The sequence below is a fragment of the Condylura cristata genome, unplaced genomic scaffold (genome assembly GCF_000260355.1).
Source record: "Condylura cristata isolate star-nosed mole 26May11 unplaced genomic scaffold, ConCri1.0 scaffold00001, whole genome shotgun sequence".
NCBI classification, from domain to species: Eukaryota; Metazoa; Chordata; class Mammalia; order Eulipotyphla; family Talpidae; genus Condylura; species Condylura cristata.
The window spans coordinates 51,633,905-51,660,907 of NW_004567102.1; the positions used below are offsets into that span (position 1 = coordinate 51,633,905).

At 40.9% G+C, this 27,003-nt stretch overlaps 1 protein-coding gene across 1 annotated transcript in view; it reads left to right on the forward strand.

The window, feature by feature from the left end:
- ARMC2 (armadillo repeat containing 2) overlaps window positions 1–27,003 on the forward strand; it is a 105,074-nt gene that overhangs the window by 9,910 nt on the left and 68,161 nt on the right. The window contains exons 4-5 of the mRNA XM_004673754.2: window positions 8,362–8,533; window positions 13,758–13,965. Coding sequence (XP_004673811.1) covers window positions 8,362–8,533; window positions 13,758–13,965 — 380 coding nt within the window. The remainder of the gene's footprint in view (window positions 1–8,361; window positions 8,534–13,757; window positions 13,966–27,003) is intronic.

Genomic DNA, 27,003 nt, shown 5'->3' on the forward strand with positions numbered 1-27,003 from the left:
GAATCAAGATGAAAAAAAATACATTGCCAACCATTGTTGACAGGTGGCTGTTGCAGTTACACAGTGGAAGCCACTGTAATTTGAACCAGCCACAGCAAGAGGGGCCTGGGCCTACCTGGTTGCAGGGTGGCTCTTCACAATGCTGTTGAGGGACTCCTGTCCATGGTTTCTAGTATTGCTCGGGGAGAACTTGAGTGCTCAATTCAGGCAAACTCTGTCCTAAAAATCTCTTCCTAGTGTAACCCAGTCTTTGGCAAATTGGTACTATTCTTGGGCTGCAGGGTTAAGTGTTAGGTGCAGATAATGTTGACTTTCACCTCTGTTTAGGATCACTGAAATGAAATTTCTTTCCTGAAGAATGGTTGGTTGCTATGTTCCCGGTAAGAATAGGAAGTGAACTCCTCCTATTAAGTAAAATACCATTTTTGGTTTGACTTTTTTTTTTTTTTTTTTGTTATAGTGGATTGTGTAAAGGTCATAAGTATATTTCAGTTTTATACAAGAGTTAAGTTGGGGACCCCCACTCATGAAGTTCTGCAAGTGGCCTCGTACTATCGCATGTCCCCTCCTTTCCTTCCTTTCACTTCACCTCTAAAGAGCCCTTTACCTCTGGTCATAGTTCAGTTCCCACAAGGATGAGATCAGAGGAAATAGGAGTGGTGGGACAAGAAGATAAAGGAACGCAGATATCTCACAGCTGAGGGGCGTTCTTGCCTAAAGACTCTGTATTGACCTAACTAATTGGATTTCAGCAGTTTTTGGGTTTAAGACATTTTCTCAGATAAGTTTGCCTTTAAATAATTCCTCAGGTAGCCATCCATCAGGGAAGAGGGTCCCAGAAAGCTGCCCAGTCCAGCTCCCACATTTGATAAATCAGTCCCATTCTTATGCCTATGGGCTGGCCCTTCGCTGTGGCTCCCTTCCCCATCAGGCCTGTTTCCTTCCCCCTAGCTGCCCACACTCAAGAATGCCCTGGGCTTTCCAGGATGATGGGCAGTGGTGGTGGGCCTGACAGGCTCACTAGGTTCTAATTACCTCCCATCATTATCATTATCAAAACAGAGTTCTTCCCTTGTTTCCTAAACTTTCAAAACCTCTTCATTTAAGCTCCAAGCATTTTTATTAAACATCTTATTGACAAGTGGAACAGTCACAGATCATAAAAGCACAACTTAAGGTTGACACTGTGCAACACATTTACTAAGCAGCATTCACAAAGAAAAAAAAAACAAAACCAAAACAAAACGGGCCTTTATCACCCCCCTGGGAAGTGCTGTTCTGACTCCTGGTTTTAGAGACCAGGGAGCTATTTTTTTTTAGCTTTTCTAGGAACCACGCTACAAGTGACAATTAAAACAAAATTTCACACATTTTTAAAAAGAAGGGGAATTAGTCCTGACAAAGACCGTTGGGATAGAAGAGGTACAGTGTGAGCAAGCAGAATAAGAATGTCAAAGCAGTGTTTTTTCTTTCATTATTTCCTAAAGGAATGGTGACATTAAGCCGAGAGTCACCTGCTGAGAATGACAGGGCGCCCAGGGTACCTGTGGAGAAAATCAGAGCAATAGACGCACATACAGTCGTCACATCCAAGGGTATGGGTTTGAGAGAATTTTTAATATTTGCTTTCTAACTTCTGAGAGGTCTTCGGTATGTGTGTGTGCACAGTGTGTTCTCACGTTGCTTTATCAGTTAAACAGAGACAACAGGCGTCTTTCTGAGGTGGAGTGTCATGGACTCCCCCTTCTGGCCTCCATGTAGATCCTGGCCTTCCCATCTGGCAACCGCAGGAGGTTGTCAGAAGCTGGTCAAAAGCAGCTATGTTGGGATGAGCGTCTAGAACAATCAGATCCTTTAAATGTTCTATGAATTTTGGCTTCCTTGATTGAGTTGTTCTATGAAAATTGTCTGTCTCTAACTGACTTTCCCAGTTTTATCAACCAGAAAAAAAATTGAAACCTGACTTCCCCGTGTCCTGGATTGCACTTGAGGTTGCCTAATGCCCATGACACAAAGCGTGAGAGAGGTAGAGTTCTCAAGTGAAGACTTGAACCTGCTTGCAGCATTCTTTGAATTCTAAAATGAAGCAAATGTTATTGTTTTGCTTCATAAAAACCATTTTGTTCCACAAAGTGGAGTAACATTTGTAGTACCTGGCAAGATAGAAAGGAATGGCTTGTTTAGTGATTTTCAAGGGAAGAATGAAAAATCCTTCCCTTGTACCACTTTATGTTTTAAATAGCCCAGCGAGATGTGTCTTTAAGTGGGGGAAATCATGTAGGAAAGGTCAGTAGTAAAAGGGAACTAATTTTTCATTATGCAAACAATGACTAATTTAGTATTTGGAGGAAAATGCATTTTACCAAGGTACAGTGAAGGGACCTTATCTTGCTATCCAGAGATAATTTGGTTATTCTCTTCTAAATAGAAATTAGTTTTAGCAAAGCATGTATTCTCTTTTTATAAGATATTTTATTTGGTATCTGAAACATTTGTAATAGTTAAGGCATCTGTAAAAGAAGCCATTTGCCTTATCTGTATTCTTATTATTATTTGGCAAACCTCTTTTGCTTTGTTCCAGATTCAAGGTACTGGCAGAATACAAACATTTTGAGATAAGGAAATCCCATATCTGCATTCAACTTGGAGACTATCCTTATGTGTTCCCACTAAAACATTTATTTCCTGCATTTTAAAATTCTTAGTTTTTTTTTGGCTACTATTAGTTTCATGGCCTAATCACAATCTTATGGATATTACACAAGAAATTCAGGAAACTAAAAACCAAAGTGACTATTAAACAGATACATGAATATTTTATAGATAAATGAATATTGTCTTCTTTAGAATAGATCCCTCTGAATTGAGCAAATTTGTGTCCGAAGCTAGAGTCTACGCTTTTGAGACTTAAGAATAACTTTGAGCCAAATCTGGTAAATAGTGAGCCACTAACTTAGGAAAGAAAATTTTCAGGCATTTCTTGAGCTTCCTAGTATCTGTACGTATTTCTGTGTTCCTACCAAGAACGGAACTGCTAGCCTCTATTTGATAGCTGGGCAAGTTTGGAGAAATGGCCCACCCAAGTTCACAGAACTATAAAGTGGATTTCACTCCAGATCTGTTCAGTAGTAAAAGGGGAAGTTGTTCACTGCTTTTCCATATTGTGCTATTATTTTCTTTATTCTTTTTCTGTGTTTAGGGGAAAAAGTATCTCTAAAATCATGAAACTTTTTTGGGTTTATGAATTGATTCTAGATGCAAATGAACAAAAAGGTATACTAAAATAATTTAAAAAAAAACAAAAGAATACAAAAATATTCTGAAAAATGTCATTATTTAAGTAAACAGCTTCTTGGAAGGAGAACTCTAATATAGATGTTTGTGTTATATTGCTGTATAGAGAAAATGTGTTTGAGTTTCTCTCTGGGTTTTAAAAGATTTTGTTGGTTAACCTATTGGATAGTCACTCACTTAACATGTTTAGAAAATGACTTTAGACTTCAGCTTGATTACTTTTGACTAGATGGCTGTACACACTTGCTGCAATTAGATTGTTCTGTCATAGACAGATAAGGCTGCTAGAGTGGGAAGGAAGAAAAATGGACCACTGGCCCCCCAAAAGCCAAAGTGGGCGCTTCGTTCCAGCTGAGATTCTGGCCCTGGCGGTGGGTCAGAAGCCACTGCCCTCTGCAGTGCAGACCTGTACGGTGCGGCTCTGGTTGCATATTGCTTGCTGCAGGAATGTTGTTTTTTAAGTGAAATGTAATTGACAGTTAACATTGTGTTCATTTCAGATGTACAACACAATGATTTTATATATATGTATATAGTGTAAAATGATTGCACAAAGTCACAAGATATTTTTTCTTGTAATGAGAACTTTGGAAGATATATTCTCAGCAGCTTTCAAATATGCAATACAGTATTATTACCTATAATCTCCATGCTGTATATTACATATCCCACGACTTATTTATTTAATTTATTTTTTACTTACTAATTTTATAACTGCAGGTTTATACCTCTTGACCCCTCCACTCATGTCCTCCTCTGGCAAACACTAACCTGTTCTCTGTATGAGTTTTGGTTTTCAGATTCCACATATAGCTGATATTTTATGGTCTCTGTCTTTCTCTAGCTACTTATTCCACTTACCAGAATACCCTCAGGGTCCATCCATGTTGTTGTAAGTGGCAAGATTTCATTCTGTTTTTTTTTTTTTTTTTGACTGGGTAGTATTCCATTTTGTACACACATATGCACAAACACACACACACACGATATCTTTACTTATTCACCAGTGTTCACTTGGGTTGTTTCCATATCTTCACTGTTACAAATAAGGCTATAATGAACACAGGGGGGCATGTATCTTTTTGAATTAGCATTTCTGTTTTCTTTGAATAAATGTCCAGAAAAGGAATGGTAGTTTCTTTGCTAGTAAGTGAATTCTTATAGTAATTCCTTGTTTAACTTTTGAGGACCCTCCATGTAGTTTTTCTCAGAGACTGTGCCAGTCTGCATCCCACCAGCAGTGCAGGGGGGGGTTCCCTCTTCGCCACATCCTTGCCAACATTTGATACTTACTGTCTTTTTTTTTTTTTTTAAGATAGTTTTTTTTTTAAAGATTTATTTATTTGTACATACAGAACTGGGGTACAGGCCAGAGACTCAGGGGCAGTGAGAGACTTCACCAGAGACAGAGCGGGGAGCAGAACAGGCAGATCAACAAAGTACACTGCTGAGGGGAGCAGCGGGCGGGCCAGGAGAGGTCTGCCACGCCATGTGGTTTCCTCTGGGGGCAGGCGGGGATCGAACTCATGCGGAAGCGGCCCCAGCTTCTCAGTGCAGTGCTTTAACCCGCTGCGCCACCAGGGAGGGCCGATACTTACTGTCTTTTTGACAATACTTTTTGTCTAGCAGTGATATGATACCTGCCAGTGGTTTTGATTTGTGTATTCCTGGTGATTACTGATGTTGATACAGCTTCTCATGTGCCTGTTGATCATCATCTTCTGAGGGGAAAATGCTCTTCACATTCTTTACTTTTTTACATTAAATTGGATTGTTTTTTCACTAGTGGTTGTATGAATTCTTTAAACATAGGGATGTATGACTTGCAAATATTTTCTTCTATTCTGTAAGCTGCATTTTCATTCATTCAACTGATAGTTTCCTATGCTGTACAGAAACTATAGCTTGGTGCAGTGCTGCTTGCTTATTTTTGCTTGTATTGCTTTTATTTTTGAAGTTGGGTTCAAAATATCATAACCAAGTCTGATGTCAAACCTATGTTTTCTAGATTTATGGCTTTAAGTCCCTAATTGATTATGAGTTAATTTTTGCTTATGGTGTAAGATAATGTTTCATTCTTTTACATGTGGATAGTCTAGTTTTTCCAAAACAATTTCTCGAATTATCCCTTACCCATTATATATTCTTGCCTCCATTTATGATAAATTAATTGACTGTATATGTGTGTATTTATTTCTGGGTTTTGTTCTTTGTTCCATTAATATATGTGTTTGTTTTTATGCCAGTACCATTTTGTTTTGATTACTGTAGCTTTATATTATAGTTTGAAATCAAGGGATGCGATGCCTCCATTTTGTTCTTCTGTTTTAAGATTTCTTTGCTTACTCATGGTCTTTGGTGGTCCCAGACATATATTAAGATGGTTTTATTTCTTTGAAAAATGTCATTGGAATTTTCTCAGAATTGCATTGAATCTGTAAATTGCTTTGAATACTGTAGATATTGTAGCATAGTAATTCTTTCAATCATCAGCATGGAATATCTTTACTTTTATGTGTGTTTAATTTCTTTCTTCAGTGTCTTAGAGTTTGCAGTATACAGATCTTTCACATCCTTAGTTAAGTCTATTTCTAGGCATTTATCATTTATAAAACTGTAAATGGAATTGCTTCCTTGTTTTTCTTTCTGGCAATTCATAATGAGTGTTTAAAAATGCAACAGGTTTTGATGTGGTTGATTTTGTGACTCACAATTTTCCTGAATTCATTAATTCTGATAGTTTTCTTTTTGTGATATCTTTAGAGTTTTCTAGTTGTCTGCAAATAATGACAGTTACATTCCAATTTAGATGCCTTCCTTCTTTCCTTCCTTCCTTCCTGCCTGCCTGCCTGCCTGCCTGCCTCCCTCTCTCCTCCCCTCCCTCCCTCCCTCCTTTCTTTCTTTCTGACTTTTATTGGTTTGTTTGTAATTATTAGATAGTCAGAGCAGTAAAATGGAACTGTCTGTAGTTTCTTTTGATTTCTGCTGGGTCTGAAGGTATTTCTCTTCTTTCCTTCCTCTGCATATGTCCCTTTCTTTCTTTTTTTTTTTTTTTTTTTTTTGTCTGGCTAGGACTTCCAATACTATGTTGAATGAAAGCTGTGAGAGTTTGCTTCCTTGTCTTGGAAAAACTTTAAGCCATGCATTGTTGTTGTATTTGATATTAGCTGTGGATTTGTCACATATGGCCTTTATTATGTTGATGTTTGCACCCTCTCTACTTACTTTATTGAGTGAGTTTTAAAATATATATGGGTGTTGAATTTTGTCAACTGCTTGTTTTACATCTACTGAGATCACCATGTGGTTTTTATCCTTCATTTCTGATGTGACATGTTACATTGCTTTGCAGATGTTGAACCATCCTTGCATCCCTGAAATAAATTTCAATACATATGGTTCTTTTTAATACATTTTTAATTTAAAATATTATTGCTAACACTTTGTTGCCGGTTTTTGCATGTCTCCCACATTTTATGTGATACTATGCAGTCTCTGGTTTTGGTGTCACAGTAATGCTGATCATATAAAATGAGTTTGAAAACATTCTCTTCTCAATTTTTGGAATATTTTGAGAATAGGTATTAAGTTTTCTTTTAATTTTTGGTAGAATATACCTGTGGATCTGTTTAGTCCTAGACTTTTGTATATTGAGAAGTCTGATTAATTCTTCAGTCTCCTTACTAATAATTGGTTTGTTCAAATTTTCTATTTTTTCAGGATTCAGTCTTGGAAAATTGTATGTTTCAAAGAGTTTATCCATTTTTCCCTATTTTTCCAATTTGCAGGCATTTAATTGCCCATGATAGTCTTTTCTTATCTTTTGTATTTCCTTGGCATCAGTTGTAACATCTTTCCCTTTCATTTCTGATGTTTTTGGAGCCCTCTCTTTGTTCTTGGTGATTCTAGCTGAAGTTCTGACAATTTAGCTTGTCTTTGCTGCTTTTTTTTTTTTTTTGTATTTTCTATTTGTTATTGCCTTCCTTCTGCTAGTTTTGGGCTTTCCCTCCCTCCCCCCTAGTTCTTTAGGCATAATGTTAAGTTGTTTATTTGAAATTTTCTTGTTCCTTGAGGTAGATCCATGTTGTTATAAACTTCACTGTTAGAACTGCTCTTGCTGTCTACATTGATTTGGATTTGTTAAATTTTCTTTTGTCTCAAAGCATTTTTTTTTATTTATCTTTTGTTGACCCACGGGTTTCTAAGTAGTGGGCTATTTAATCTTTGCATATTTATATTTCAGTTTTCTTCTTGTAATTAATTTCTAGTGTCAAAAAAAAATGCATGATATGATTTCACTTTTATTAAATTTATTGAGACTTGTCTTGTAGCCTGAGATATGACCTATCTGGGAGTATGTTCCATATGTACTTGAGAAGAATATGTATTCTTCTGCTTTTGAGTGGAATGTGCTGTATATATCTATTAAGCCCATCTGGCCCAGGTGCGTTATTTTTAAAACTCTCTTTGGAGAATTGAAATTTGGCCAGCAATATTCCTTTTCTAAAAGTTACCAGCATAGAATTCTTGAGATATATAAAGTGAAACATTTTTATATAATATATCCAGGACAACTATTCGCTCTTATGTTTTGTGACTTTATAATCTTAATTGTTAATTTTCTCTATCATTAAAAAGTACTTTTGTGGAACCCAACACGTAAAGGTAGTATATGTTCCACATAGCTTTTGATCCATATGGGTTCCCAGTAAACATTTCCTGAGCTGAATTGAACACAGAAATTTACAAAGTATGTTTAATCTGCATCTGATCTTACAGTCCTGCATATAGACATCTGTCAGCAAGTATGGGTTAAACTGTTTTTTTCTTTTTCAGGTACACTAGCAGGATATCAGAGTCTTTAATAAACTCTAAATGACCAAAAAACCAGTATTGTATTATATTTACAACACATTAAGCATGATGGGCCATTGAGATGTGGGGTTGTGGCATGAAGCCAAGCAGAAAGACCTGTGCTCCCTGGAAGCGTCAGGGCCAGCTGCAGGGTGCTGAGTCTTATTTGAGGCATAGAAACTCATATCAATCATTTAAAACATTTCTTTCCAGAAACCGAAAGCTCCAGCATCTCCCACCACAGAGGAGGGTCCCTGTCCTTCTTTTCCTAAACCCCCAGTGGACCCTGTGAAGATTAGAAAAATAAGCAGTGCCCGGGCGCGTTTATTCAGGGCTGCCTCCCAGGGGACGCTTCTGCCGGACAGGACCCTTCCTCCTGCTGAACGTAAGGCTGCTGCATAACACCCTTTAAAATCCTGGGCAGGCATGTTTCTTGAATTTGCACACCAAAGTTATTTCTAGGTAAATGTTTCTAACCCTATGCGATTGTAACATTGACTCAGATTAGCTCATATTATGGGAAAATCTAACAGAAATACATTTGTATGTTTTTCTCGTTGTTTATAAAGAAACCTTACATATTATAGTTTTCAAAAAAGCATTACTTGGTAGGCCTTAGACAAGTATTTTCTTTTTTTTTAAAGATTTATTTGTATATACAGAACTGGGGTACAGGCCAGAGGCTCAGGGGCTTCACCAGAGACAGAGTGGAGAGCAGAACAGGCAGATTGACAAAGTACACTGCTGAGGGGAGCAGCGGGCTAGTCAGGAGAGGTCTGCGGCGCCACGTCACCTCCGGGGCAGGCGGGAATCGAACTCATGCGGAAGTGACTTTAGCTTCTCAGTGCTGTGCTTTAACCCGCTGCGCCACCAGGGAAGGCCCAAGACAAGTATTTTCTAATGATTTTTTCTTTTTTATCTTGGAAATAAATAATTTTAAAATTAGAACTCAGAAGTTATTCATTCCATTAGGTATGTTGAAGATTCATATAACGCAGACTAAGCTTAGGTCTTTGAAGAGATCTTTCTGACCCCAAGTGAACAGATAAGCAAAAGTGATTTGCTAGCAGGGATCTAAACCTAGGAACCGAGAGGCTAAAAATCTGAAATTCTAAGTCCAGTACATCCGAAGTTTTCAAACTGTAGAAAATGACCCATTAGTGGGATGACAATCAAGTCAGTAGATCATGTCAGCATTTTTCAAAAATGAAGCGGGGTGGTTGGATAATATTAGGCTCTGTTTTGGACAGTCGGGCTTACATGTTGCTTCAGTTATGTACCTGTATGTTCCAGATCATATTATGAGTTTATTGCTTATTATATGTAGCCCAAAAAGTTGAAATCATAAGTTTATTGCTTATTATATGTAGCCCAAAAAGCTGAAATCATATTATAGGTTTATTTCTTGTTATATGTAACCCAAGAAGTTGGAAAAACTACATCACTAACAAAACTGACTTTTCTTCAGCTAACAAGGACTGATGAAGAGGGATAGGTATATAGTCACAGAAAGGAGATCACCTGAAGATGGATCCTGAAGGTTACAAGCTGCCATCTGAGGATCCTACCTGTCTGACATATAAGAATCTTCTTGTAATTGGTTGCTAGCATTTAATTATAGAAGTTCTCATGGAAGAATCCAGATTTATGGCTCAGAACATCTGGCTACACTGGACCCCTTTCTGTAGAGCTGCCTATGGAGTGATTGGAGCTGAGTGGTCGCCACTCCCACCAGCCCTGGTGTGACCACAGCTCCCCACACCTCCCAGCCCAAGCTACTCATTTTCCTTTCTGGTCCTTGTGGCCCCTAGTGGTCCCTGACATAGATGAAGAGGTAGAATCACAGAAAAAGGAAAAGGCACAGAGTCAGTACAGCTGCTTTACCTCCATGCCCGAGTGTGTATCTTTTCTAACAGTCAGTCAGCCAGTTGAATGCCTAGTAAGTTCCAGGCACCGTGGTAGGCTGACCACATCCTGCACTCAAAGGGTAGGAAGATAATACATAAAAAAATCAACAAAGTAAGTGGACCTGGCTTCTGACAAGTGCTGTGAAGAGAAACAAGAGACCAGCATAGAGAATGACTGTGCATGAAGCATTTGCCTTAGCTCAAGGCTGCTCTAGAAGGTGTCCATGAGGAGAGGCATCTGAGCTGAAATGACGGTAATAAGGAGGTGGTCACTAGACACCTGTGAAGAAAGTGCCCGTGCTGAAGGGACCATAGGCCTAAGATGGGAGCAGGTTCAGTGGGAGCCTGAAGATCAGTGTCTGGTGGATAACCAAGGGCGAGGTAGAAAGAGCAAGGCCATGGGGTCACGCAGGGCCAAGGCCATGGGGAACAGGCCCGAGCATGGCATGCTTGTTTTTTCTCGCCCTGGTTTGTTCTCTGGGAGGTGCCGAGGTGTCACATCCTTGGCACCAGGGCCCTATTCTCACATCAAGTTGCACTGAAGCATGTCTTTGTTCCGGTTCTTTTATCCACCCTGTTTGCATTTTCCCCACTTCGCCATTCTCATCATCCCTGAGGTCTGTGTCAGCACTCGGGACATAATGGCAGTCAGAGTCATTGTCGTTTTAAAAAAAAAAACACATCGCCCAATTAAACGAATTTAAGTTTTATTGTGCCTGCTTTGAAATCATTGTCATCTGTACCAGCAACTCCCTGGTACATTTCATTGTCTCTTTTGTTTAGAAAAGGTACCTTCTGTGAGGTAACTGAGGTGGTAAAGGCAGCTGTGCTTGGAGACACAGGGCGAGTCCCTTCCTTTGGTGTGAAGTCATTTGTGACCGTCATCGCCACAGGCAGAACTAAAGATAAGGTGGCACTTTGGAAATTCCTGATGTAAGGAAGTGACGGAAGTGCTGTAGTCAGCCTTCCAGGCTAACAGCTTACTTGCTGTGTGATCAAGTAGGGGTTTAGCTGGAGGGGACACTGTTGCTAATGTGTCCCCAGTTATTCAAGTCAGAGACCAGTGTAGTCTTGACCTCCTCCCAGAGCCCTGACATCCCTGCCATCATGGAGGCCTCCAGGGGCTCCCCAGATAACTCTTGGGCCTGTGTTCTCTTTTCCCAACACGGTCTCACGGTCTTCGTCACCTCTTGCCTGGTCTGGGTCTTCCAGCTCTCCTGTCTTGCTCTGCCCTCAGTTCCCTGCGGGGAGCACAAGGATCCTCAGTCCTCAAAGCAGTGAGCAGTGCCTGGGGAATCCAGGATCCCAGCTAGACACAGCAGTGAGCTTGTGGCCTCCTCCCCTTTTCCCCATGCACCATGAAAAATGATCATTTTCTGTGTATGCCACAAGAGTCAGAGGTCAGGGTACACACACACAAAAAAATCTTGCTGAAACCCTTCAGAGGTCCCCCTGGGCCTAAAAGAGTGTTTGCCAAACCGAGTTCCCGGGAACACTTTTGGCAAACTATTAATAGCTTTTCATTGGAAAAAGAGTTCAGCCTGCAAATCATTGTGCCCACTTGCTGCCCCTCTTCTACATTCACAGAGCACAGGGGCCCAGAAAAGCTGTCTGTCTGGTAAAGAAACCTGCTTAATTTTAATTCCATCCAGTATTTCACAATCTACTTGACTGTGAAATCGGCTTGGGAAATACTGACCTAGCACAGAAGTCAGCAGACTTTTTCTGTAAAGGGCCAGAGTAAGTGTCTTAGACTTGCTGGGCCATATAGTTTCTGTTCAACCTCCTCAATTCTGCTGCTGTAGTGGGAAAGTAACCAGAGACTGATTTATGGCCAGTGAAACCTGAATTTTACATGTTATAAAATATTTTTCTCTGGATTCCTCCCCCCTCCCCCCCAACCACTTAAAAATTCAAATCCATTCTTAACAGGTAGATGTACAAAGGCAGGAGGCAGATCCTGTTGGGTGGGGCTGTGGTTTGGTTTGCTGGCCTCTGGCCCAGGGAATACAGTCCCTGCTTGGTAGGCACAGCCACCAGTCTGATATTCTAGGCCTTTCTCTCCCCTCTCTTTTGCCCATTCTCCCCTTCGCTGCCCTCACCCACACCACTTAAAATCTAGGCACCAGCAACGTGGATCTCCTTCCAGTTCCCTATATGTATCCTGCTCTTTCAAGCCTCATGCATGACCCGCCTTAGCACAATGACTGGGTGTTGAGTGTGCATGCTAGCACCACTTATCTCTTAATTCTCAGCATGTCCTAGGGGCGGGAGGCAGGGGGTTAGACTAGAGGAGGTGTGCCTGCGCGAGGTGAGAGAAGAGCAGAGTGGCCTGGCCACATCTCATCGCTGCTGTTCTGGGAGCCTCTGCTTGAGCCCAAGTCGGTCGGGAGCAAAAGCCATGAACTTTCCACCACATGAGCCAGGCTCTCCCTGCACATGCTCTGTCTGGTCTCGGACTGGTCACTTAATCTTTCGGGTTCTCAATTTCTCATCTAAAACAATGAAGGGGAAAAGAATAAAACAGCAAACATGAAGTTAGACTCGCCATCTCTAAGGTTCTTTCAGCTTTAAAAGTCAGCGTTTGGAAAGCCGATAGCTTGTTTAGAGGAGATGGGTGGCTTTGTTGGTGATTATTTCCTTGTGTTTTGGTTCCGGTGCAATCAGAGAGCCCTGAGTTGGAGGAGCTTGCAAAATAGTATTTTTCTGTATGAAACTCATTCTCCCTTGGCAAATATTTTATGTTAGACTAGAGTGAGGTACAGCATTGTGTGCACATTCATCTTGATGCTGATACAGAACAATAGATTGCAAGTTCGAGAATCCAATGGAGACTGCTTGAGTTTGACCCATTCCTCTTTAGAAGCCCCTGTGTCATTGTCATCGGTACCAGTACAGACTTCTCCCCCTCTCCTCCCTCCCCCTCCTCTCTTCTCCTCTCCTCCCCTCACCACTACACTTCTGCGGCTTCTTGCACACACCAGGCACACTCCTGCCTTAGGACGACTGCACCAACTGTTCCTTCTGCTGGAAATACTGTCCCTTGTCACCCGCTGCTAGACGCCTCACCCCACTGAGGGCTTGCTCAGCACCCCACCCTACTCGACCTTGCCACCCACCTACCCTCATTCCTATTTCCTTTGTGCATTGCCGCTGTTCTGTTTTTGTGTTGTTTTCAAAGCCTTATTATACTATATACCTCTTTTTTTTTTTTTACTTTCTGTTTGTAACCATAGAATATAATTCCTATCAGTCAGGGATCTTTGTTTTGTCACTGATGCACTAGGACAGTGCCTGACATTGGTAAACGTCTCAACAGGTATTTTTTTGACTGAAAAATTACCGGCATACTCAAATTCAAGAAGAGGGGTCATTTGTGTAGACCCACCCTTTGGGTCAGTTCACTGTTGTTAAGGTTCCAAGAGAGGTCTAAAACCTAAATGTGAGTGTTTGCCTTTAGATAAAGCTAAGATAATAAACTTAAGATCCGAGTCATCTTTCCCTACTGAGTTTATGATGCTGAGCCCCAAATTATGGGAGGCCTTGTATATAGTTCTGGGAGGTTTTGGCCATAGACTCTCAGACTTGATAATCAGAAACATAATTTTCAAATGTATATAAGTTCTTAGGCTGAAAAGAGTACTGAAAGATTATGATTCCTAAATTAAATGCTTTGACCAAACATTTCCTTGGTTATTACAGCAAAGAAGACAGTGGAACCCAAAGATACAGTGATGATGGGGGACTCCATGGTGATAGTAAATGGGATTTACTTAAAGGAACCACATGCCACTGGCTGCTTGAAGAGTCACCCACTACAGCTAACTTATGATGGCAGCTTCAGTGAACTCAAGGAACGAGAAATGCTCAGAGGAGCAACATCCTTGCCATCTCACCTCAGAAGTGGAGGGTCAGTATTTTTTTATTTCATTTTCTGCTCAGGATACTATGTCGTCTATCGGTAGTTCTTATGTGGATCACCTGCCCCTTTTACAAACAAGTTTTAAGTTAATGATGCATAGTGGAGCATAGCTAATGGAGTTGCAATCGCATTACCCCTGCTTAGTTCTCAGGAAAATGTTTATTCCTACCTGCCAAACTGCTGCTTTGCTAGGACTGTCAGAATTAAGTCCGTGCTTTTGATGGACAGCTGCAGCCCACCCTTGAGTGAGGCTGGTCATTGCATGAGTGTGTTTGATTTGGCGGGGGAGGGTTCCTGTCTGGCTTGGAATCACAAGTTACCTTTCTTTGGGTTAGTTCACTGTTGTTAACTTCACAAAAGATTGGACACTGAATTAACTTTATTTCCCAATAGAAATTTGAGTTGAAATATTCACTTTGCAGACTAGTAGATAAAACAGGAAAATTCTATGATTTTCTGTTATCGATGATATTCCTGTACTAATGTGAATGATTAGGAATTACTTTAGTTTATCCCGTTTTCCTAGATAGGGCTTCCCACTACTTTATGGATCTGTCAAGAAATGTTCATTTCTGTGGACCACATGAATTCTTCCCCTGGTGCTTTCTTCAAGAAGCCCTCAATACCAACAACAGTGGGCCAGGGCAAGGGGTGGTGCAGGGAGAGTGGACCCTGTTTTCCAGTCCCAGCCAGTGGTAATACCAAGAAGGCAGAGGTCTTGGGCTGGACAGGGTCACTCAGTCAAGGATATTTTTCTACAAGTTTCCATTTGGTCATTATGGATAACTGCCAGTATGAATTTGCCTTAACAAGATTAAATTCCAAGGGCCATTTTAAGACCAAGTACTTGTTACCCTCACTTTAGATCTTGAGTCGGACTTTGGCTTGTACCCATGGAGCATGCTGAAAACTTCTCCCCCGAACTGACTACTTGGCAGCTCTGGAGTTTAGCTGAACTGACCTTGTCTGTTAACACAGCCTGAAAAGTGTCGCACACGCAGAATTTATATTAGGCAATCTCCCGGTCCTTCTAGAGTCACTTTGCATTCAGAACATTTTTCAAATTAAAGGAAAAATGCAATGTCTCCTTAAGTGGAAGAGAACTGCTTCAAATTGGGACCTTGGGAGTTGAGCACAAAACATCAAACTGGCCACTACAACAGATCTTTTCCAGTTGGTGAATAAGAATAGGGCTGCGGACCTCAGAGCTTAAACATAAAAGGCAGCAGGAGAGCGGGTGTTTCTCTCAGCACTGAAGTGAAAAGGAAACATTTATCTTGCTGCACCCATCCTTACCGTAATTAAAGTTGACTAGGAAAAACCAGAGACTAGAGCTGTCATATTTATTTATTTTTTTGCAGACCTTCAGAGGTTGCAAAATAGTCTGGCAAACCAGAGCTCATTATGTCTTCCTTAGTCTGGGACAGCAAAGGTATTTCTAGTTACATGTTTTATCCCATAAACAGCAAAGGAGAAATCAATTAGGGATTGGAGGCACTTCTGACTGTCCGGAATTACGGAATTACGAGGCATTGGCAGCTACACTAATTGTTTTCTCTTTGTTTTGTTAGGACAGCTTTTGTATTGTCTAATGATCCTGTCTGAGTTGGGTTTGCAATACACCGTGGCAAGTCTGACTCCCAATAACATTTTTGCAGTGTGAATCTTTACCTCCTTTAACCACTGGATGGGATTTTGTTGAAGTGGTGCCAGAAAATAGAAGTTTATACAGTAGGATTAAAACAAAACAGAAAATGGAAACTATTAGCAAGTCTTTCATTAATTATATTTGTGAATCAGTCTGGGACACTTGATAATTGTTTCTTGTAAACATGAAGTGAAGAATTCCAAGAAATGATCTTTGCTATGCAGTTGCATATTCCCAGTTTTGATGCTGAAGCCCTACCCTTAATTAACTTTTTTTTTTTCATCTTTAGCCCATAAAGTGGAAAGGGAGGACTTGTCATGAGCTGGCAGGCAGGGGAACGCATGACTAGAAAAGAGGAAGGCATGGAATGACAAAGGCATGAGAGGGAGATTGTGTGAAGGGGACAGAGGAAGTGGGGACATGCTCCCCCACATGCTGTGTTGTGGGAGAGCAGCCAAGTCAACATGGAGTGCCTCCCTGCCTGGATACGAAAAGCACAGGCAGGAGTCACCTCAAAACATTCTGAGGAAAGTGTCGTTGGGCAGTTTTTGCCATTGTGTGAACATCATAGTGCCATTATGCAAACCTGGGTGATGTAGTGTGTTACAGCTAGGCTAGATGGTGCAGGCTAGGGGCAACCATCATGCATGTTCCGTCGTTGGCTGAATGCCTGTCAAGTGCCACATCACTGTAGTTGAGTTCAGTGAAGCCACACTCATTGGTAGGCCAGTCCTTTAGAATATGGGTAGCTCAGACATAGGATGGACGGGAGGTTAAGTCTGTGCGGCTTATGGTGGGAAAAGAACTTGCTGAGCAAGATATTGCCAACACGATCTTGGGGGAGGGAGGAACTATGTAACTTTCCAAAAGATAACACATTCTGAAGCACTTATCAGAGGAACATCTTCCAAATGTGTGCCAGTTGTAACAGTCACTGTGTCCACTTAAGGGTTTATTAAAGGTTTGGCAGCTCTGCTCCTTAGCAGCACTCTGTTTTCTCTTAATGTTACCATATGGATTGAAAACAGCTTCCATTAAAATATGTATGTGTTTTTAATCTCCATCCCTCCATCCAGTGGCTCAAGTTGATGAATCCCTTTATGTATCTGCTTAAAATCCTTCTAAGGCTTTCTGCAAAAAAAAAAAAAAACAAAAAACAAAAAACAAATATTGCATTGTGGCTTGGAAATGTGATCTTTAGGAAGAAAGTCCAAGAGTAGTCAATTATAGAGCCAGAATACATACATTTAAAATACATAGATTTAGGTTTGGTCTTTTTCTCAGCCCATTGCATTAGATACACAATCTTTGAGAAGTGTCAACATTTTCAAAGGCTCAGTTTTTTATTCTGTGAAATGGAAGTAACCATGCCACTTCATCACCCTCTCCTCCCAGCCCTTACTATAAGGAATGGAAGCAATAAGAAGGATTGAAAGCCTTATTTGTAAGCTTCATGTGCCAGTACTACGCTGGGTTAAAAAACAGTCAAAAGAGGATTTCTGGTTAAAGATGGAAAAGTAAAGACATTCTGCAGCAACCCAATGATAGAAATGTAAAATAGTGTAGCCATTTTTGAAAGCAGTCTGGATCTTTCTTTAAAAAACTAAAAATGGGGGGAAATGCACAAAGTGAAGAATGATGTAAAAAATAAATAAATAAATCTGCAACTCAAAAAAAGTCTTCAAAAAAATAAAGAAAGAAATAAAATTAAAAAACTAAAAAATGGAAAGACTGTACAGTTTAGCAATCCCACTTCTGGGTATCTGTCCAAAGAACACAAAACTGTCCATTTGAAAAATCGTATGTTCCACAGTGCTTATTGTGGCATTATTTATAATAGCTAAGCTGTGGAAGTAATTTGAATGCCCACTGGATTAAGAAGACACAATATATCCACATAAGGGAATACCAATCAACTCTAAGAAATGATGAAATTTTGCCATTTGCAGCAAGATGGAAGGACCTTTAAGGGATTATGCAAAGCAATATCAGCCAAAAGTATTGGATGACTTCACATATATAGGGAATATAAGGAAGCTAAGTGGATGGAATGACTAAGCAAAATAAGCTAGCAGACATTAATGACTGAATTGAGGTTATAGAGGTGGGTTTTTTTTTTCTTTCTTCCCTACCTAGCATGCTACCTTGTAGTATGTAAGTCCTTTTCAATTGTACAGTAAGCCATGATCAGTACATATTTGAAGGAGGGCTGACTTTCTCCCCTGACCCTCTCCCCAAGGGGTTGTTTGACCGAGGGCTGACTGATCAGAGTTTTCCAATCCACCTGCCACAGCAGTTGGCTCAGTGGCAGGCACATGTTCCAAACCAGGCCTCTTGAACTTCTCCTTGGGACTTTTGCCAGAGCATTGGGGGATAGCGTTCTGCGTCCAAGTTCACAAGATCTGGAGGAGCTAATAGTAGCCATTTCTTTGCCTTGTGGAGAGTCACCCTGCCAGGGAAGTATATAAGCAAACAGGGCCAATGACTGGGGTTAGTGACCAAGATCGAGAATGATATATAAACCTCTGGATCCAGCTGTGCCTGAGGTCTGCATCCATGCATGGTATGGATTGCTTTTTTTTTTTTTTTTTTTTGCTCTTCCTTCCTTTCTCTTCTTCTCACCTTTCTTTTATTTCTGTCTTCTTTCCTGCATAAGTACATACATATATTTGACAGGGACATCTAATGGTATATTACATTAGGCTTTTGTCACAGTTCATATTATAACCAAAAGAATCTAGTTTACTGTTCCAGACTCTGTGAAAAATAGATAAAAACAAGGGGTGATTTGAGAGCAAACTTACTGCCACACACCTTAAGCAAGACACAGATTTCATGAAAGCAAAACCTGTTAGTTCAGAAAGGTCTGTCAAATCACCTTTTCAAAGAGACAAGACCTAAGGATGTGGGCAGGCCACAGGAGAAATGAAGACCCCATTCAAGAGTCACATGGCAAAGTGATTGGGGAATGGCGTCCAGGGTGACATGCTCCTCCTTTCCTGAGAGCCAGGTAGCACAGGTGGGAGAAGCAATTTGCAGGATTAGAAGTCCAGGAGCCTGACAAGTGGCGATGCCTCCTGTAGGTCACCACACCTGCTGTCCACAGTGAGGGCATATGCTTCATGTGGACAGAAAAAACAGATTTGGTGAGTGGATGCTCAGGAAAACTAAAGTTGGAACTATAGAATCCCTGGGATCTCTCCTTCTCTGGATCCTTTTCATTCATTCATTTATTTTCATTTAAATAAATGTCTCTGCCTAAAGATACAGAACATTGGAACAAGCGTGCTTCCATGGGGCTGGCGCATAACTAGGTAAAGGAAATAACACAGGTGAAGACAATGAAGCACAAAAGGAATGACCCTCCAAAAACAAGCAAAGAGTTGAAGCTATTTTTTATGGTGCCAGAGAAATTACAATGTGATTGTTCTTTATAAAATAGAAAAAAAAAGATTGTGCTAAATAAGTCAGAAGGAGAAAGACAAAAGCCGGATGATTTCACTCATGTGGAATATAGAGAAACAAAACAAAGGAACAGGCAATCTCCACCCAGCCAAGTCCTAGAAATCTCACTCCAGGATTGAGAGGGGGAAGCACAGGAGGTGGAGGAGGAGAGTAAATCCTTCTCCTCTTCTACCTCTTTTCTAGTACTATCTTTCTTTGAACTGAGTAAGTGCCAGACACTCTTCCATGTGATCTACCCAGATTCACTCCTTTAGTATTCCCAGCCATCCACTGAGAATGGAAGAGATAAGAGCAAAAGGGTCACGAAAAACATGAGGACAGAATAGAAGACAACTTTCTGAATCTGAAGCTAAAATGGACGCATCATGTCCAAACAAAATATGATGCGGAATAAGCCATGCTGAAACATGTCCACTACACTCAGCACTAGAACACAACCCATGTATGGTCCACAGCCAAGTAGTAATTGCCATTTGGGTGGATAAATGGAAGAACTTAGCCTGTGGTCCTCCAGGCCGAATAGAAAAGTCTATGAAGTCTGAAGCATAGGGGGATAACAGCCAAGCTGTCCTTCAGTAAAAAGGCAACAAGCAGACATTTTCAAGTATGAATGAATTTGGGAATATATATACACTTTCTAGAAAACTCATCGACAACAAAATGATGAGTCAGAAATCAAAATACAGAAATGAAGAAACTACAGTTTAAAAACTAGTGGTGAGTATTTGTTTTCATATTGACTTAAAACTAAGCAATTCTGAAAATGATGGTTGTGGAATAGAAACCTTGACAATGTAATAGTGATAAAAATAGCCAAAACTGGTACTAGACGCCAGTATGAGTACTAATTACTTCACTTTGTAATGGGAAATAGATTAGTCAGTAGCTACAGTCTGAAACTGAAATATATAGTTTAAAAAGGATAATTTCAGCATCCTAATGTTTTATTATTTTTTTCTTAACTTCAGCGAGATCTTTTAGAAACTAATTATCTCTTGTGAAGACCCATTCATCTGAAGTTCTACAATTCCTTCAGTTTCACCTCAGTTTGTTTCTCTGTTAAATTCAAGTAAAATTTATATTTAATACTTTTTGATAACAGTAACGTGTATAGTATCCCATTTACGTGTATACATACCCACCCGCCTTCCAAGTCACCCTTCTGTTCTTTCATTATCCTATCTTTTCATCTGTATATTTGCAAACTATGTCTGGAATGATGTTTACCACTTATTACAATATTTATTTCCTGGTGGTGGGATCTTGGATGATTTTTTTAAAAAACATTGTACTTGTCTGGCCACAAAAGATAATAAATGTATCATTTTTCAAAATTAATGAGGTCATTATTCTTTCAAGAAATTAAAGGTACTGCAGCTCAGAAACTTTCTATTTGCAAAATACAAACATCGGCCAGACTGATTTTGCAGAGTCCCACTATATTTACAGTTTTGATTTGATAAGCATTTCATGGTAAACAAAACCCAGGGCTGGGAGGTCAGGAGGGAGAGCAGTGGGCTCATCTGAGAGCTGCTTACAAACGTGTCAGGCTTGCGCCCTGATGGTTCGGGAATAGCAGCATCAGCATCACCTGGGAGCTTGTCAGGAATGCAGTCTCAGGACCCTCCCCATACCTGTTAGAGTCTGCATTGTTAGAAGATTCACAGGTAATTTGAATGCGCACACAAGTCTTAGAAGCATGGTTGAGTGATGACTCTGTTGCTGGAGGAAGGAAAGGAACCCTTAAAGATTAAGGTCCTGCAAAGTTAGAGATGAGAGCACCTGTTCTGCAAAGGTTCCTGGGACATATGGCATGTGTAGCACCTCTCAGAGATTGATTTTCAATAGGGTGGAAGCCTACTGTGTTCTTTGCTAAAGGATGTAGTTGCGACTTGATGCGGTGGCAGATTCAAACCAAGGCGGATGGCCTGGCATGGGGGAACATAGTCTGAAGCTTTAGACTATCTGGAGCCACTGAAAGGTTTGCAGTAGAGGACATGAACCCTGACAGCAGTGTGAACATGATTGGAGAAGGGAGAATGGGGACAGAGGAGAAGAGGGAAGCAGCTCCCACAGTTCCGGTGGGAAGGCTGGTGTGTGAGCGGGGGCACCCTGCTAGGACATTAGGGCTGGGAGACAGAGGCTGGGTACCTGCAGGCATCAGTTTCCAAAGGGACACACTCAGGCAGGGGCAGCCATACCCCTTTTGTTGAAGCAGTGAAAAGCTGCAGCAGTGAAAAGTTCCAAAGGTTTTGCACCTGAAGTGCCTTGAAACGAGCCTGGAAGGTTAGAGGGAAGCGTGAAATTGTGGATCTTTAAGGGTACGGAGCTTAAATCAAACTGACATTGTCAGCCAGGAAGCCTTGTCTAACCAGTTTACACATAGGGAAATTGAATCATAACCAGTATGTGATGATTGAAAAGGTACTAAAATTATTTGTATAATTTTTATGTATTTGTGTATGTGCATAGAGGTAATAGACATAAAAATACATATATGTATGCTTTAACTTGGGACCACAATCCAGTGCTCTAGATACCATGGAGGCCTTTTTTAGATTGTTGACCTTATGAACGTTCCTTGACTCATTCTTTCAGTTTCATTGTGTTTGTATGCTGCTGTCTCACTATAGCAACACAAGGTAATAGTTGTGACAAAGACTGTGTGGTGCCAAAGCCTCAATTTTTTACCACCTGGCTTGAATCTTTACAACTTGAGTCTCATTCTACACTAAAGTGTCATTTTTCTTAGTGAAAGGAAAAGTTTAGCTCAACATTTGCTGGGTTTTCTTTTTATCATAAGCATCCTCTAAGAAAGCCTTTTCTATTTTCTTACCTGTAATTTTTTTTCCCAAATGGAAATAACTCTGCTTTTCTTTTTTTCTCATTCCAAATCCTCCTATTTAGTCTACTTTCTGATATCTTTTTAGTTATTTAGCTTCTCTCTGAAGCAAGAGTCTAGAAACCAGTTTGAAGGCAGATCAAGCCAGCCACCTGTTTTGTTTAGTTTGGTCTTTACAGCCTTGAGCTAAGAGTGGTTTATGCATTTTTAAACCATTGCATTTTAAATGGTTACAAAAGCACCTACATAACAGCCTCAGTTTTGCCATTTGGCCCACAAAGTGTGAAATATTTACTATTTGACTCTTTAAAAGGTTTGCTGATCCCTGAATAAAACACATCATAACAGTTGGAAAAACTCTCAGAATTACAGCAAAATGTGAATTTTAGAAGCAATACGCTGTTATTTCTTTGGTATATATCTGGCCATGTATGTCGCATCTACTTCTTCCACGGGACCAAGGCCAGGATAGAGAACAGCAAGCCTGAGTGGCACTGTGTTGGCTACAGAACTTGCTTCTTGGTGGTTCATAGTACAATACAGGACTCTTGTCAATGATGGCGAAGGGAAGGTTTTGCTTTTGCTTCACAGCGTGTGGGCTGCAGAAGAGAGGCCTGGGAATGCCGGACCCAGCTTGCTTTTCCCCTTTCTCCAACCTGATTGCTGATGGACCTGAAGGATGGTCAGCGCTCAGAGATATGTCGAAGGATGGAGCCAGAGCCCTGATCACACCCCAACTACAACCCACCCTAGAGTTCGCCTTTCAATGAGCCAATAAATTCCATTTGTTTGTTTGTTAGCATTAGGCTTTTGTTATTCGTAGATGAAGATATCTTAGTAAGACAGAGTGTTATGCTGCCTCAAGAAGAATTTCACAGAAGTGCTTTAAGGAATAATTTCTGGAGTCACTTTATATTGGATACATCAAAAATCATTGTAAAAAATGTAATTGTGATGTTTAATAACAGGGAACAGGAAGCTAGGAAGAAGAACAATTATACTGGATGACGGAATCAAGACATAAAAACATATGATAGGCAGGAACCCTCTGCTAAATATATTACTGTGAAATTTAATAAGAATGAATCCACCATGGATGGAGCAATCTGCCTTCGCTACATGAGTGAGAAGAGGCAAAAGTTAACCAGCACTGTTGTGAACCAAAACCACCCATGCGGTTTCAGGCTATACTCTCTAGACCATCTCCTCTTTGTTCTTTAGCTCATACTTTTAGCTCAGTTCTAGGTTTCAGACTTTAAAGTGGACCCAGACAAACTGACACTCGTAGCAGAACAGGCTGAGGAAGACATTTGAAACTGTATCACATGAGGAATAGTGAAAGGGAAGGCAGACATTTGTGATTGACATCAGTGCTGACAGCCAGAATAATGGAGAACCGGTGACTAAGCACTTATACATTATGCCATGTAATCCTCACAACCACTTACATGAGAGATACTATTGCCTCTGACATGCAGATAAGGACACCAAGCTCTAGCAAATAACTTACCTGAGGTCACAAGTGCTAAAACCATGGAGTTTTAACCACAGGAGATGATTTTAAGTGATAAACAAGACGTAGTTAAGTATTTCAAGGATCATTAGGAGGAAGAAGAAAGATAAAGATATGTTTCAGTGGCTGTGGGTTACAGAACTAAGACCAATGGATAGAAGTTACCAGGACACAGATTTCCCATTAGCTATAAAGCCATCTGTCCTCTCTTCTTCAGCATTTTCTCGATGCTGCCGTCCTCATTTGTACTGCAGGACTTCAGCTGACCTGTCCCATAGTAGTCCAGTTAAACTCTCCCTGGCCAGACAAGCAGTTCTTCCTCAGCCCTCGCCTTCTTGACCTGTTCTTGTGCCTGCTTGCTTGACAAGCCCAGCATGCTTGGACTGCACAAGAGCACATTCTGTTTCTACTCCTCTGGGCTGCTTTTCCCATCTGTCTTGGAACCCGAGTGTCTGACACAGCCTTGTCCTAGCACCTGATCTTTGACCTGTTTTTCTGGTGACTCCAGCCCCTGCATATGACTTTGATCTTCATCCATTCATTCATTTATGCATACAGAACTGGAGTAAAGGCCAGAGGTACAGGGGCGGTGAGAGGATTCACCAGAGACAGAGTGGGGAGCAGAACAGGCAGATCAAGGAAGTACACTGCTGAGGGGAGCAGCGGGAGTGTCAGGAGATGTCTGCAGCACCATGTGGGTCACCTCCATGGTGGGGATCAAACTCCTACTAAAGTAGCTGTGGCCAGCTTGCAGTGCTGCATCCTAACCAGTTGTGCCACCAGGGAGGCTGACTTTGATCTTAAACAGTTTTCATCCTGATTTCCACCTCTCCTTTGCCAATGATCCATTTCTCATCATTAACTCAACATGGCCACCAAAACCAGACTTGCTTGATCCCTCAAAGGGCTCTGTGCCCTAACCTCCCCTTTTCTGTTGATGGCAGCCTCACTGCCTGGCTCCCCAGGTCTACCTTCTTTCCTTCTCCTGCCTGAAAATCACTTACTGATCCTATCAACTTGTCATTTAGAGGACTTCTTGATCTTCTCCAGGCTCACTGCCCCCTTCAGAGGATTAGTCCTTGTTACGTATCTCCAAGTCTCTAACCACTCTTGTCACTGTAATTCAAATCTCATTCCTTGTATAAGAACCAATGACGGTTCCTTATGGCCCATCAAACTGGGTCCATTGATTCAGCCAGAATCAATCCTGGCAGCTCTCCCCAGTCACCCTAGGAGGAGCCCAGCCCCATCTTGCTGTTTGTGGGCTCTTTTCTTCATGCCTTTACTCCCTTCCTGAGAACAGTGTTATTTGCTGGTTCAACTTTAATTTTCTTGGGCCTGTTGTGTGGCTCACTTCTCCCTTGCAGTAATCACTTCCTCCTCAGCATCCCTTTATTCTAGTGCCCTGCTGAATTTCACATTTCTAGTACTGATTAGAGACTGTTCTAATTTCCCATTTTAAAAAGTATCCTAAGTTCCTCAAAGTAAATTTTAGATCCAAGGCCACACCTTGCATGTGTCTTGTCACGATAATATCCAGCACTGCACTGGTCAGGTGGATGCCTGCTGACTGAGAATGGAAGAGAGAAAAGGTTGACAACTTACTAAACTCCCAAATACAGCAATCTCTGTACTGAATGGAAGCATCGGCCTTATTTGGAGATAGGTCAAGGCCAAGGTCAAGAAGTTAAAGCATTTTTCCCAAGGTCACGTGGCTGAGACTTGGGCCCAGGGTCTGCACACTCACCACTGTACCGCATGGATCACAGAGAACATTAGTCCCAATTCTGTGCTCTTGAGAACCAGTAGCACCCAGCATCGTCATATGTGCTAGGAAGCCCCCTTCACTCGCTTCTCCCCCAGAGGTGGGGATATATGAATGTGATATTTAAGGAGGCAACCTCATCATTGGCCATGACTTCACCAGGGAGGGTGGGCCAGTGACCTTGGAAGGTCATTAGTTGAAAGTATCTTGCTTAATATCAGTAGTTACAAGACAATAGTGAAGGAAGTCCTTGTCCATTTTGTTCTCTCTCTTTTTTTTTTAAGATTTATTTATTTATGATTACAGAACTGGGTACAGGCCAGAGGTGTGGAGGGTGAGAGGATTCACTAGAGACAGAGTGGGGGGCAGAACAGGCAGATGGCCTGAAATACACTGCTGAGGGGAGCAGCGGGCAGGTTGGGAGAGGTCTGCTGCACCATGTGGGTTACCTCCAAGGTTGGGGATCCTGGGGATCGAACTCATGCTGAAGTGGTTGTGGAGAGCTTCTTGTGCTGTGCTTTAATCCGTTGAGCCACCAGGGAGGGCCCTTGTTCTCTAACTTTATTGAATTTGTTAGAGTGATTCAGATGGGGTTTCATAACCTGATGAACTTTCAGTATTTTATACCTTCATAGGGTAGATTTTCTTTATGTCTATTTTCTTTTTTTTAAAGATATATTTATTTATGCATACAGAACTGGGGTACAGGCCAGAGGCTCGGGGCGGTGAGAAGCTTCACCAGAGACAGAGTGGGGAGCAGAACAGGCAGATCGATGAAGTACACTGCTGAGGGGAGCAGCGGGCGGGTCAGGAGAGGTCTGCTACACCATGTGGTCACCTCCGGGGTATTGAACTCATGCGGAAGTGGCTTTAGCTTCTCAGTGCAGTGCTTTAACCTGCTGTGCCACCAGGGAGGGCCATGTCTATTTTCTTTATGACCTGCTCTATTTGAAGCTATGGAGAGTGTTGACAAAAAGCATCTATCTCACTCTTCTTTTATTGGCCAGTGACATCTGACTAACAGATCTATGATTTTACTCTAAAAATAAAGTCATTGATGTTTCATAGTATTAAATAATTATATTACTTTTGGAATATTAGCTTGCTCTTTATTGTACGGTAAAAAGAAGTGTTAATTCAAGTGTTGGTTTTTTTAAAAGACATGTTTATAAAAAGATGACATTTGGAGAAGCTAATCCTTAGGGCAGAAGTAAAAGCCAAAAGCTAAGAATCATAACTGACCAGTCACTGGGGTCAGAGGTGACCCTGGCTGAGCGTGTCTGGACATTCTTCGTGGTTTTTGGAGCAAATTTTGTATTTGGTGGCAAAAATGAAAATTTGTTATAAAAGTTGCAGTATTATTTTCTCAGTGTTTTGTAATTTTATACAGATATTTTAAGTACTTTTAAGTACCAGCTCTATTTAAAGAGAAGTTGTAAATGGTCTCTACGTTAAAGATAACCTCTATTTTTTAAAAAGGCATATAATTCTTCTATTAGTCTCCCACGACTTTTTTATTTGGAATGTAAATATTTGTCATCTGGTAACTGTTTGAATTTATCTTCAGTTTTATAACATTTCAAATACTTCAGAAAACAAATTTTCAGAGGATATACATTTAATTTTTAAATGGAAACAGGACACACTATGATTTTGTAGAAAAAGCGCTGGATTGGAAATTATGAGACCCAGCTTCCAGATTTGAAGCTGGTACGTTCAATTCGGGAATCATCGGGTTAGAGAGAGAGAGACAGGTCCCTTTGGTCTGTTCAAACGCTAGACTGTGACTCGGC